Below are 13391 nucleotides of genomic sequence, written 5' to 3'. Positions count from 1 at the left end.
AGATTATTTTGAATATTTTTCTTCCTGCTTCATATGATTCTTTTATAGAAATGTTTACAGAATTAGTCCATCTACTGATTTTTCTCTTTGACCTAAACAGGAGAAAACTGAGCCAATCCCTTTGAGATGGTCTTAGATCATGAAAAGGAACATCTGTCAGGCAGATAAGTTGCTCTTCAGATGTTCACTGTGTCGGGGAAGGTGCCAAGTGACTTAGAGACCTCTGGAGTTCACTGTTAATCTGAAGTCCTACTGGAAGTGGCATAGTCAATCCTTAAAAAGTCTTACAATTCAGAAAACCAAATTGTCCTCACTGTTCTGTTTCACACGAGGAGGAAGATACTTTTTCTGATACCTTCCTCACCACTCCTCTTCTCCCTCCCATCTTTTTCCTGCTCACATTTCTAGGTCCCTGTTGTTAATTCACTTTTTTAGAAAATGCATATTCAAAGATTTCTAGCCATCTTAAAAGATTTTAGATATCTCTTGGAAGGCAATTACAGTTACTGTAATGATGAACAGTGTGCAAGAGCTTTGGTCATTGTCACACTTTTTTTTTTTTTCTTTGTGTCCTAATGAGAAGATACTGTGGGGTTTGGTTGTGGTTGTTTTTTTGTTGGTTTGGGTTTTTTTTTTGTTGCTGTTGTTGTTTGTTTGTCAAAAATTTGTTGGAACAACTTCAGGGTCTAAGTAGTAATGCCAAGGTTATGGCATAATGGATTTTACAATGTTTGTGCTTCTTCCATCCTCCTCCCTGCCTGTCCTTGTGGAAGCTTGGGATTTAAATATCATCAAACTACCCTGAATTTTGTGTTGCCTTTAAAGCAATTTGAGATTCCATCTTTTGTGACCGATGCTAATTCTTGCCTCAGAAATACTTGAGGAAGGTGACAGGCAAAGCAAGCGAAATGCTCAGTTATTGGATGGGTTACTATATTGTAGAGAACATATGGCAGTTGTGAAGCAGATTTTGTCATAACTTGGAACTAGAGACTTAAAATACGCGGTCAGGATGCCACGAGGGCCGGCAGTGCCCCGCAGGGTCTAAGTTGGGCACCCACTGCAGTACCACAGCCTCCTGGCAGGACCTCACCAAGCATCTCCAACCTGTCACCCACCATGAGAACAGCAGGATAGCTCTGGGGGAGGGTGACCAGGGCCAGGCCAGACCCCCCATGATAGGGCAGGGCCACGGGGTCAGGGCCAGCCTGAGGCTAGGAAGCCCGCTTGCCCCATGGCTGGGGGCCTGGGGAGAATCAGGGACCCCACAGCAAAGCAGTGGGTGTCGCTAGGATGGGGGGCTGGCCCTGGCCTCTGGCCAGGCTGTGGGGCAGCCTCTCTCCACTGCCACCAGCAGGAGAGGGCCATCCTCAGCTGCACTGGCTCTATGCTGGCCCTCAGCCCTGGGAGGACCTTCTGCCACTTACAGACATCTCTAAGTTATCCTACCATTAGTCCTGAATGTGTTAAATATTTACAGAAGAAAAAGTCAGGTATTCTGACTTCTGAAATATTGTTGCTTATTTTTCCTATGCCACCTGTTATAAAGCCCAAATATCTCCTTTCTAAGCAGTTGTTGATAGCCTTGAAGCCAGCATCACCCGAATTGGCATTGGACCAACACTGTTTTGCAAGGCAATTTCATACAGTTGGCAGCAGAGGAGGGAGGAATGTTTCTCAGGTTATTTTTGAATGGCAGTTGTTTGAATCTACTTAGAAATTCGGAATATTAGAAGTAGAAAAAGGTAGATTATTGGCTTGAGTGTAATTGAAACTGTTAAAGTGTGTGAGAAATGTTACAGGGAGCTTTGGTATGTCTAATTGTCATATGCATTTTATATAATGTTTTATATCATTTCAGTAGTTTGTTTCCTTTTTGTGCATCCTTGTGGAAGCTGGTGATTTTGATTAGTTGCTGTACTTTCTTTCAATACCTATAATGTTAATGAGTGAACTGTAATTCACACCAAATCCTGGATTCTTGTTTTCAAATTCCCCAGAATTTGTGTTGCTTTTTTACCCTATGTGGCTATTGTGCTCTAAATATAACAAGCTTAAGTACTGTATTTTTTATTTTACATTGAATTAAAGTCAATTAGTGAAATCCAGTTAAGCAGGATTTGTGCACTTGTACTGTCTAATCTGTTTTGTGCCATTACACTGACATCCATGAGTTCAGCTGTTTGTAACAAATGCGGATAACTGTTATCAGGGGGTAGTATGAAAAAACCCTCATACCATTTAAAACAAAACAAAACAGAAACAACCAGACAGAAAAACCTTGCACAATGAGCTGGGACAAAGCCAAAAGTAAAACTCAGCAAGAACATCAGAGCCTTGGAATAGGAGGTTTCACAGGTTCTGGTATTTAATTTTGAAATTAGAAATAATCAGAAAACTCATGAAATGGATCTTATACATTCTTCTTACATAAACGAGTTTGTCTATGAAGTGTTCTTTTCTTTTTCTTTTTAATATTGACAACAAGAAGGATGATTCCAGTAGAAACTGCTTGTTGCTACATAGTACTTCATTTCTCTGAAGGTAGCATCTGTGGTAGTTGCAACAGTGACTCTTGCATCATTGCAGTCTTTTCATTTAAACCAAGTGAGCGGGAAAATATAAATTTTAAAGTAATTGTTATGGAGTATTTTCAGTCCTTGCTCCATATTGCTCAGTATAAGTATCTAGAGTTACATGAATGAGTGTTTTTAAGTTAGATAGCTGTAAATTAAAGCAGAGACTGTTGTCTTATCACACTTTGAATAGTCAGAATATTTCAAATGCTGTCATTATATGGATAATAAAATCACACAGCTTTAAAAAGAAGTTAAATTATCCTCCCCCAACAATTTTTAGAGCCAAATGTCAGTGTTTCAAGTGTGTTAGAACTTTTTCAGAATAAAAAATGTTAATTAAAACCCAAACATATTCATACCTATCTCGTGCTGTTCTGAAATTCCAAAACTGTGTTACATAAATGCACGAGAACCAATCACAAAGGAAGAAGCCTCATACACTAGTTGGAATGAAATACAAAACGTAGGCTACTGAAAAAAGGAAAGGGAAGGAATAAAGTTAAAATAATTTGCCTCTGATAGTTTGATGCTGTAGGAATTCTGACAGGAGGCTTTAAGTTAAGGCAGAGGTTAAGCTAAAGCTGGGATTAATGTTTGGAAACATTAACATGTTTCCAAAGTAAGTGGCTAGGAATGATTTTAAAGAATAACTGCTATAAGAGGCCATATTGTAATAATCATTCCCATTTGTTTCTGGATTTTTTAATTAATTTTTGCCATTTCATCATCATCTTATTCAAAATATCCTGCTTTTAAAATACTTGGTCCTCCAAAGAATAAGCCTCTTGAGAATCTTAGTTTACCAAAAGGTGAAGAGCAGGTTTGGAGTGTAAGTTAGAAACTTGTGAATCAGCAGCACTGAGTATATTATTTTTGAGTAGGTTTTTAAATAAAATTCCATGTAATACTACTTTTTTTTCACAGATTCTCTGATAGTGATTTGAAATTCCTGTGACAAAAGAAGCAGCCCTTAATACTTTCAATTAATAATGAATTAAAATGTTTCTGCAGATAGAGATGAAGGTACAGTGACTTAATGGCGGAAAGTAAAGGTTTTCTTCTGTGTGTGGGAAGGAAATGCTTTGCCAGCAATCATGTTTGTCCTATTTAGCAGTGTTGCTCAAGGATATGTGGCAGTCAAGGTGATCACTCTCCATTTTGAGAGGCTGAAAAGGTCCTGAACTGTCAGAGATCAAATCCACTAAATTAGCTCTTGGAGCAAGCATGATACAAGCTGGTGAAGGACAGATGGCTTACCTTTTGGGGTGTGTGTTTATGTTCATGTCTGAATGTTTCTTAGCTGAGGTTTCACAAAAGGTTTACCAAATATGGCACAGAACACTTTTAAAGTGCCTTCTGTTGCTGGGGCAGAATAAGTGATTTGTTCCTACATCTACCTTAATTACCATTAAGTATCCCTCTGTATACATTGATTTTATTGTGTGCTGATGGTATTTCTCCCTTTGTTTGTTCTTAACGTCTCATGAGTACTAGACTACTATACAGAGAATACTTTCAAAACATGCCTTTGATTCTGTTATCAGAGTACAGAACAAAGTTATAGAAAGGCAAACTACGATTTTTTTTTTTTTTAAGTGACATCTTAAGGAGTCCAGTCATGTCTGAAACCAGTGTGGTATCCAAAGTACTGAAGCTTATTAGAGATGTGCTTGTCATTGGTGTGCAACCAGTCATGGCAAGATAGGAAACCATTACGCCTAAGTGTCTTGTTATCTCAAACTAATGTGATTTCTCTGTTCTTTGTTCATGAGTTGGTATATTTTGATACATTCTGAAGCTCCTGGATTAAAATCAGAGTTGTGTTCTCCAACTAAGACACTAAACAGGGAAAGCTGAAAAGTGCTTGAGGGGAACTATGTAGAAAATAGAAATAGAAACACAGACCCCAGGCTGGAGGGATATCTCAAGGGGCTAATCTTTCCTTCTTTTCCAAATCTGGAACTTCACATAATCTTGGAAACTGTTTATGTAGAGATTTTGGCTGGAAATGAATTTGCTTGGCATGTGTTTTGTGAATTTGTAAGGAGATTTAGTGAGTGTGATGTACCAGCAATATCAAACAATACATAACAAAATCAACAGAGGTATGTTGATTATTTTTGCATTGTATTCTCCATATAATATAAATGTGAGTTCTTATGTGATAATAAAAATGAGCCCTATATGAGAATAAACATTCCTGTAAGGTAGGTGTTGAGACAATTAGCACGGGTCATGTGTTAAATACTAATATACCTAAGTATTTATAGCTGTGTCTTTGATAGCTATACAAATTAAAGAATTTTAACTCATGCAAATGCCTTTCACTTCGTTATAGCCAGAGACTGAAGCCACACTTTTACCTGTAAGTGACACAAGATATTTTGTAATGAGGTTCCAAATTATCTTTTGGTTTACCTGCTTATAATCTAAATCATTCTGGCTAATTTTTTCTATTCTATGTGCTCTTGAAGGTTGAATTATTTTAAGGTTTAGATTTTTTTTTTCTTGGCTTGGAAAAGAAGATTGGTAAAATGTTTCCAAATTAAAACATTAAAAAAAATAACTACTTTTTATTTAATTGAGAATATCCATTTTTCCATGTTTTGAGGTATTATTTTTTCCCCACTGTCAGAAATGTACCTTTTGCCCCTATTATGAAAAATTATTCAGAATTCATCTGACACAAAACTTGTAAAAAATTGCTGTTTATGTAGTACCTCTAAGGGCTTATTAATTAGTAAGTTGCATTGTTCAAAAATACTCAACAGTGTGTGTTACCTGCTCTTAGAGATTTAATTTACTGTTTATCCGTGCTGTCTGAACTGCATGTGACTCTCAATCTGTTCAAGTGTCACTCCCATGCCAAGTCTTGGTGCTGTAAGTTGTAAAAGAACTATGCTGGCAGTAGGGTGTCTGGAAGTCTGAATCCTAGGGAGGTTATTATTTGGCCGCTGGGGCCAAAGCTGCTGGACTACTTCCTACTTACCTTACAGGTAACAGAGGCCCTCACTGTGCCTCACTGGAACAAGACAGTGGGAGAGGTGGTGGTCACAGTTAGTGAATGAGAATATTTCAGACCTTTAGTTTGTTGGGGTTTACTGGAAATGTGCCATCTGGCCCCTGGTCACACAAAGATTTTCAGAAGATCTTGAAGAATGGATTGAAAGTCACAGCAAGAGTTATTTGGCAAATGATTCTGAACTGACAGTGCCACATTACAGTGGATGATAACTATTTCCACTACTCCCCTGGGCTGCATTAAAATGAGAGTGGCCAGCAGATCGAGAGAGGTTATCCTCCCCCTCTACTCTACCCTAGTGAGGCCACATTTGGAGTACTGTGTCCAGTTCTGGGCCTACCCCCCCGTTCAAGAAGGACGTGGAACTGCTTGAGCAAGTCCAGCAGAGAGCTACCAGGATGATCAGGGGACTGGAGCATCTCCCTAATGAGGAAAGGCTGAGAGACTTGGGTTTGTTCAGCCTGGAGAAGAGAAGACTGAGGGGGGATCTTATTAATGCTTAGAAGTATCTAAAGGGTGGGTGTCAGGACAATGGGACTAGGCTGTTTTCAGTGGTGCCCAATGACAGGACAAGGGGCAATGGGCTCAAGTTGGAACACAGGAAGTTCAACCTAAACATGAGAAAAAACTTCTTTCCTGTGAGGGTGCCAGAGCAGTGGCACAGGCTGCCCAGGGAGGCTGTGGAGTCCCTTCCCTGGAGACATTCAAACCCTGCCTGGATGTGTTCCTGTGCCCCCTGCTCTGGGTGTGCCTGCTCAAGCAGGGGGGTTGGACAAGATGATCTCCAGAGGTCCCTTCCAACCCCACCATTCTATGATTCCACTTAGTACTCTGTACAGAGCACTGTACTGTACAGAGCACTGTACTGTACAGAGGGGAGGAAGTGTCCTGATGCTATTGCTAGAATAAGGTACTAATAGCAAGAACAAAAGGTGAAGTTTTGGCAGGTAATATGGGAAAGAATCTGCAGATAAAAGAGAAGAACAAAAGGAAAAGCTGGGGAGCATTGGAAGTAGAACTGGAACAGTTCCATAGGCCAGTTGCCACAGCACCTTTGGAGATTGGAATTAAATATTGTATTTCTCTTCTGGCAGTAACAAGTTGCTTACACATCTTTAACTTCTGGTTACAGATAAGGTAATAATCAAATACTGCTTTGCATTCGTTGAAGTGATAGAAATCTTCATAATTGGCCCACTTTGAGACTGCTATATATGTTTTCACATGATTAAAAGGTATTTTCCCCTTTTTAAAATTTAAGTTGCATAGACTGCAAATTACAATATGAAAAGATTCCAAAACTGAATATCTAACAGTTAAGAAAATCAGAGCAGTGCAACCTTAATTTGGCCCTCACTAAGCATGCGCAGTGAGTCCTTAGGTTATGTGAGTGTAAGTCTCATTTGCTGGACGGAGTGGATGTTCCTTATTTTATAAGTGAATTTGTCAATTCCAGAAGTTTTTCATCTATCTGATTCATTTGTTGCATTGGACTAGGAGTTCTTTAGTGAATATGGTACTAATCTCTATTGTGGTGTTGAAGCAGTTGAAAGTCACAAGGTTGATGCAGTGTAGTTGGGAAATGGCTTAAAAGATCATCACTGGCTCCTTCTTTGCTTAATACCTAATATGAGAGCACAGAGCCACCTATGTAGAAGTCCTGAGCTTTACCGTTTCTAGAGCATAAGGGAATTGTACTTTGATTATTTCTAGCTTGAAAAATGCCTTGTGGTGGAAGACATGGACCAAAGGGTCTCAAATTTAATGCCCAAGTGTAATGGTTTTAGGCTCTTAGTCTGTTTTAAAACAGAAAAGTATGAAGAGACTGCGGACGTAAACTGTATTTGCAAAAGAGAGAGGGGGGAAGGTGTCTATCTTAGTGCCTGCTTTGAATGCAAAGCATCTGGGCATAGGTACAGTAAGAGCTGGCTTCTTGAGGTTCAAAAAGAACATTTGTCTCTGCGTATTGTTTATGCCTGTGGTTAGCAGTGATGCTAGCCCAGTTTCTAGCAAGGAGTAAGAGCTCTTACTTGTCTGTGTAAAGCTTTGTCTTTGATTGTGATCCAAGGGTGCTACTGTAACACAATGTCAATTAGATAAGCATCAAAGAAGAAGGTTAAAAAAAAAGTCTATGGTACTAGTGGACACTGCAGAATAAATCTGATGTTATTTGTCCCTACTTTTTGCTATTTATTTATTCTGTCAGTTATATCCAGTTGAACTCTTGTTAGTCTCATTTACCTACTCTGCTAAACTGGGTTCATTTGAAAGATGCGATCTCAGTAAAAGTGCTGTTGCCTAGTGTTTATTTGGGTTTACTAAAACTTAATACTGTGAGACTTAAAGGTAAAAAATTAAGCTGTTGACTCAGCACAGATTAAAACCAGATGTCTCTTGAGATCCTTGCATTTCTCTCTAATCACTAACCCAAATTGACTGTGGTAGGTTTTTTTATGGTCATGACCATAGTTTTACCAGTCTGTGTTTGGTGTGATCTAAGTCAACTGTGGGTTTTTTTCCCCCTCTTGTGATTTTAAATGCATGGGTTTTTTTACACAGGACTGTCTGGCTACAAAACCACTGTGTGTTCTCTCCCCCCCCCCATCCCCCCATTTGTATTACGAACAGTTGATTTAGATGCAGATTCTTTTTAATCTTCAAATCAGATAAAAGGCTGGAAAAGTGGATAAATGAGGTTTGGAAAACTATAGGTTGCAGAGATGAGAAGCCATTGCATTGTATTCAGTCCATTAAAACAAGAAGAAATAGAAGAGATACTTTGATAAGTGTTCTGCTGGTGTTAACCTTGATGGCTATTATCGGGGGGATGATGCTATATCTATTTCATTGGCTTAAGCTTTTTTCATGCTGAGAGAAATCAATACTTTGAGTCGTTGGATGACAGAGGCATCACTTCAGAATTGACGGTGGCTGTCAGATGTTGTCATTGGTTGACTTTTGTTCGCTGTTGAGGTTTTAAGCTTTCATTTTTCTAAGTCTTATTCAGGAGTCTTTGTAAGATTTCCCTGGGTAGCATTTTTAGTCCAGACTTTAAACCTCAGGTCAGAGGTCAAGTGCAAAGATCTGTGAAAGCAGAGGATTGAGGAGCTCCTTCATTTACTGAAATATCCCTATTTGTAGGGAATTTGCATTAGTGGCAAGACTATGCGTTATCTTATGGATGACTTTTCCTCTTAAATGATACCCTCTGAGGCAGGTTGCTCACAAAGCAAGTAACTTTTAGCCAAATTAGACAAAGGAAGTGGCATATGTAAAAGTGTTCAGTGATCTCTGAATTGAAGAATAACAGTAAAAAGGTAGAATATTGCTTTTAAAAACCCTACACTATTAAGCTTTTTCATAGTTTGCAGAAAACATTACATTGTAATTTTGGGATTGCAAAGGTACACATGCAGATGGTACTGTGCAGAGGAAATATTTTACCTGACATTTTCATAAAGATCAAAGATAAAATAGTTCTGAAAACACTAGATTAATCCTCCTCTTCACTGAAATATAGACAGGCAGAATAGACTAATTCACCTTGTCAGTATTTTGCAATAATTTTTCTGGAATCTTTCCTGCATACAGAATGTATTGTATTTTCATATCTATAACTTGCCTTTTGTATGACCTTGAGCTCCTTTAGAATTACTGTTCCTTAAAAATAAATCTATGTGTTCAAATAGACTGCAGTCTTGTCCAAACCAGGAACGAAGAAGAGGAAAAAACCAGTTCCGTGCTGTGATAATGGCAGAGAAGATTTCTGTTCCATCCTGTACAAAGGGGTAGAGAACAAGGTTTTTTGCTCTGCTCTGTGCTGTGTCAAAGGATTTTGCTTAATACAGTTCCCCTTTGTAAAACTTTTAACAGCCGCTGAATTTAAGACTTCTTGTAGATAACTTGTGGAGTGTATATATGAAAATGCATTTTCCTCCTTTCAACATTTTTTGTTTCGTCATGAGTGTGACTCCAGTACTTTTGTGAATTATACTTTCAGTACACACTTTCCCAAACAGGTAAAAAAATTACGTAGGCCAAAGCACTAGTGGAAGGAAGGTTTTACAAATTTGTTTGCATGCAACTCTGTATCTACTTGTAAACCCATATTCAAGCATGACAGGGTGCATATTGCAAGTGCAAGAGATGAAACAATAAAGAATAAAGAAATAAAGCTGTAAAAGTATATTTTTGAGTTTGTGCACAAACAGAAAACAAGCTGAATTTTTATTTTGCGTGAATGGGATGATCAGGATTTACTGTGAAGTATTAACATATGCCACTCTATATCCTGGTATTGCATTTCTGGAAGTAGTGCATCAGGTGAACCTGAAGGCATCTGGAAAATGAAAAAATACAGTAGAGAAATAGAGACTTTTTTGTGCTTTCAGAGCAGTCTAGTGGTGACCGGCTACTTTGGGATGGGTCTCTTTCTTCTTTCACTCCTGTATTAAAAATTATTTAAGAGAGGGAGGGGGAGAAATAGCTTCCTTTTTTTCTGAATAATTGGCATATAATGTGGGTAGCAACCACTGAACAATTGACAAGTCACCTGTATGATGAAAGAGAATATTATTCTTGCAAAACTTTCTTAATGTTAGCAACTATACACACGTGTGCCAGATATTTGGCAGAACTGTGGTTTCTTCCTGTTCTTGTTTGTAAAATGTGTATTGCAAAGAGTGCGCTATGGTTGAGAGTCCCTCCTGGAGTGATGTTATAATTTTATGGGACTGCTGCATGTGGGAGTCTCTCAGTTTTGGTGGGTAATTGCAAATTTCTATTCATATTAAATGCTATATTTGCTGAAAAGTGGAGTCCTATACATTTCCATTTTGTAACAGGCTGATTCTGTTTTCATGGAAGTTGTCAGGACGATAAAATACCATTTTTTTTCCTTCATTTGAATGTCACAGCTACACTTTGAAAATCCTTGTTGGTATTTAATGAAGGATGCATTCAAAATTACATCATAAAGACCCTTTTTTTTAAAGAGGTACAAGTTCATTATATCTTTTACAAAACATTCTAGTTTGATTTCCATTTTATCATGTTTTAAGGTCAAATGTGACTTTAATGTTCCATAAGGAGACAGAGATTGATAATGGGGAAAGAATAACACTCTAATGTGATTTATATCTATGGATTTTATGTCAGATATGAAAAGTTGCTGTTCAAATTGTAAAGGAGGATCCATTAAAGAGCACTTTAAAACATTTTACTACTTAGCTTACCTTGTACAGTTGTTTTTAGAATTTTGCCCTTTCAGGCAACTTAAAAATAACAGCTTATGAAACATTTACAAAGTGCTGAAAAGAACTCAGAATCATCATGGGTGCGGAATAGATTAATGTGTTGGAAAAGACAGCTGTATTTAAAAGAGCTAGAAACATCTTGTTTAGTGTGGTTATGATTTAGCCATCTTATATTTTTGTGACGAGGGGTGGCAAATGCTTCATGTACGAGTACAAAAGCTAATTTTTGATGTCTCATTGACTTGGAAAGTCAGCTGCTCATTCTTCACTCCTTCTGGATGCCTGTTCATCAGGTGAGCATTGCTCTAAGGTGTGGGAAAAATTATGAGGAAATCTGTGAATATTTTAAAATTGTTAAAATATTTCTTTAAAATTTAATAATCTGTTGGTACATTTTTGTTATCCAGCGTCCATGAAAATCTACACAGCCCCAAATTTTGTTTTACTTGTTTTTTTTCCACATTCTTCCTATCTTTCTCTCACTCTATATGACATAGATATTTGTACATACACATATGTAGGTAACGTTCATAGCCTGCCTGTTTTTTATTTGCAGCAGTTTTCTAATGTTTGTATGTATAGATAGATGTATATAGAAAAAGCATTGCTACTGTTTTGAACATAAAAGGCATTATGATATTGTGCTGGTATCTAAGCTCTAAGAAATAATTGTACTAGTATCTGCATCAGCTGTGCTTCACAAAGAAAAAGCAATTTTTTTGTTGTTAGGCAGACATTTGTGTCCATTCTACTAACTAGATCATAGAATAATCCAATCATTGACAAAGGCTGAAATGCTTTGTCTGGTATATGCAATCTGTGGAATTGCCAGATGAAAACTGAAATTAGAAACAGGGAGTGCTGAAGCGGGGAAAAGCCTTTATTGTTTCTACAATATTTGAATTTGTTGTGAGTCTTCACATACAGTGGTTTGATGATGGGGTGATCTGAATTTGGTGCCCGCTTTTGAGTTCTGTATTAACAGACAAATTTTCAGAAGATCACCAAACTCAAAATGATAAGAAAACATTGTAACAAAGAACCTCTTTCAGTGTTGAGCTCTGTTTGTAGGTGTGACTTTCATTTCATATTTGCTAGTATTTGGTTTTGACTACCTTGGCAAACAGAAGACGTGTGTACAACAGGTGTAGTACAGCTAGGAAAATTATTAACTTCCCAATGCTGGCCTACAAATGTGCTCAACCTCAAGAAGCCATCTGGTAAAGATCGATTCAGTCTTCATATGCATTTTGTCTTCTGTCTCTCTGAAGATATGTAGATTTTCTCCTTCGTTTTTATAGTTACATATTTATGCAAACAGTTGGCTACCCAACTCTAATGGAGAGTCACGGGTGTGGAGTGGTCAGCTAGCTGGCATTCATTATTCTGAAACTTGCCTCTTTGTTTTTATAATGCTGCTCATTTTCTTTGTTATAAAATAGAAGTGGTTGTGCGTGTATGTTTTATTATGCAATCCAGCCACTAATGTGTTGGTGTTTGCCAAAGCTTGAGTGTGTATGCTGTGTGCTTGAAGAATTCACAACCACCCAAGATCCTCTGTTTGGCCCTCTGGACAGATTTACTGTGGGCAGCTGTGCAATGCCTCAATTCTCAAACCTGTAAAATGGGGTTAATTCTTATTTCTCAAGGATTTTGTATAAGTAATGAAGTACTTCAAAGTTCCATTGGATGGTGTAATTAAAATGGAAAGTAATAAAGTCTTTATTTTCTTCCTAGTCACTGTGTGCCCAGTATTCTGCAGACAAACGGGAAGAAGAAAAAATGTGTCATCATTTGATAATGGCAGCTAAGTACCGAGACCAAATGACTGCAACTCAACTAATACAGAAAATTATCAACATTCTGACAGACAAGCATGGAGCCTGGGGAAGCTCTGCACCAAGGTAAAGCATTTTTGGGGTGTTTTAAAATATTTTTGAGAATTGGGCAGTGCTCAGCTATGCTCAGGTGATTTGAATTAATATCTTATGGTCAAATTTTAAGGTAAACAGGGTTTTTCAGTTGTTGGTTTTTTTTTAAACAAAGTAACGTAAAAAAGGTTAAATGAATGTGTCAGTGTTTAGTATGGGTGAACATCAGAGAACCAGTGTTTTGATAGAGCAATAAAGAACCGGGTGATTCTCTTGTGACTTTAAACTTCGCTATAAAAATTAGATGGAATTTATTTGGAAGGTCCAGTTCTACTCCTATCCTTAATTTGAAAAATAATTTTAAAAAGTAAATATTTTCTTTCAACTAGCTTTCTTCATGGTGCAATATATACTTAAAGATCGAACCACTATTTAGTAACTTGTTTTCTGACAAACTTTGAAAAAACAAACCAACATCTTTTTGAGTTAGAGGGAAATGAAGAATTTTGTATTAGTAACTTCAAGGTGGAAACAGTACCACCAAAGTAAGTCTCCTTTTGGAATTCTCAGTATGTACCTTTATTACAATGACACTTGTCTAACTTCAGCACAAGTCACAGCTAAAGTTTCACTTGCAAGTCTAAAATACAAGTTCAAGTCCTTG

General features: G+C 37.6%; 1 protein-coding gene across 3 annotated transcripts in view; it reads left to right on the top strand.

Moving 5' to 3' along the window:
• Nucleotides 1–13391, top strand: part of LRBA (LPS responsive beige-like anchor protein) — a 418626-nt gene that overhangs the window by 159856 nt on the left and 245379 nt on the right. For all 3 annotated transcript variants that reach the window (XM_064450320.1, XM_064450319.1, XM_064450321.1), the window contains exon 37: nt 12594–12760. In XM_064450320.1, coding sequence (XP_064306390.1) covers nt 12594–12760 — 167 coding nt within the window. The remainder of the gene's footprint in view (nt 1–12593; nt 12761–13391) is intronic.

Source organism: Phalacrocorax carbo, chromosome 4 (genome assembly GCF_963921805.1).
Source record: "Phalacrocorax carbo chromosome 4, bPhaCar2.1, whole genome shotgun sequence".
Taxonomy (NCBI): Eukaryota; Metazoa; Chordata; class Aves; order Suliformes; family Phalacrocoracidae; genus Phalacrocorax; species Phalacrocorax carbo.
This window is presented reverse-complemented; position numbering and strand designations above follow the sequence as displayed.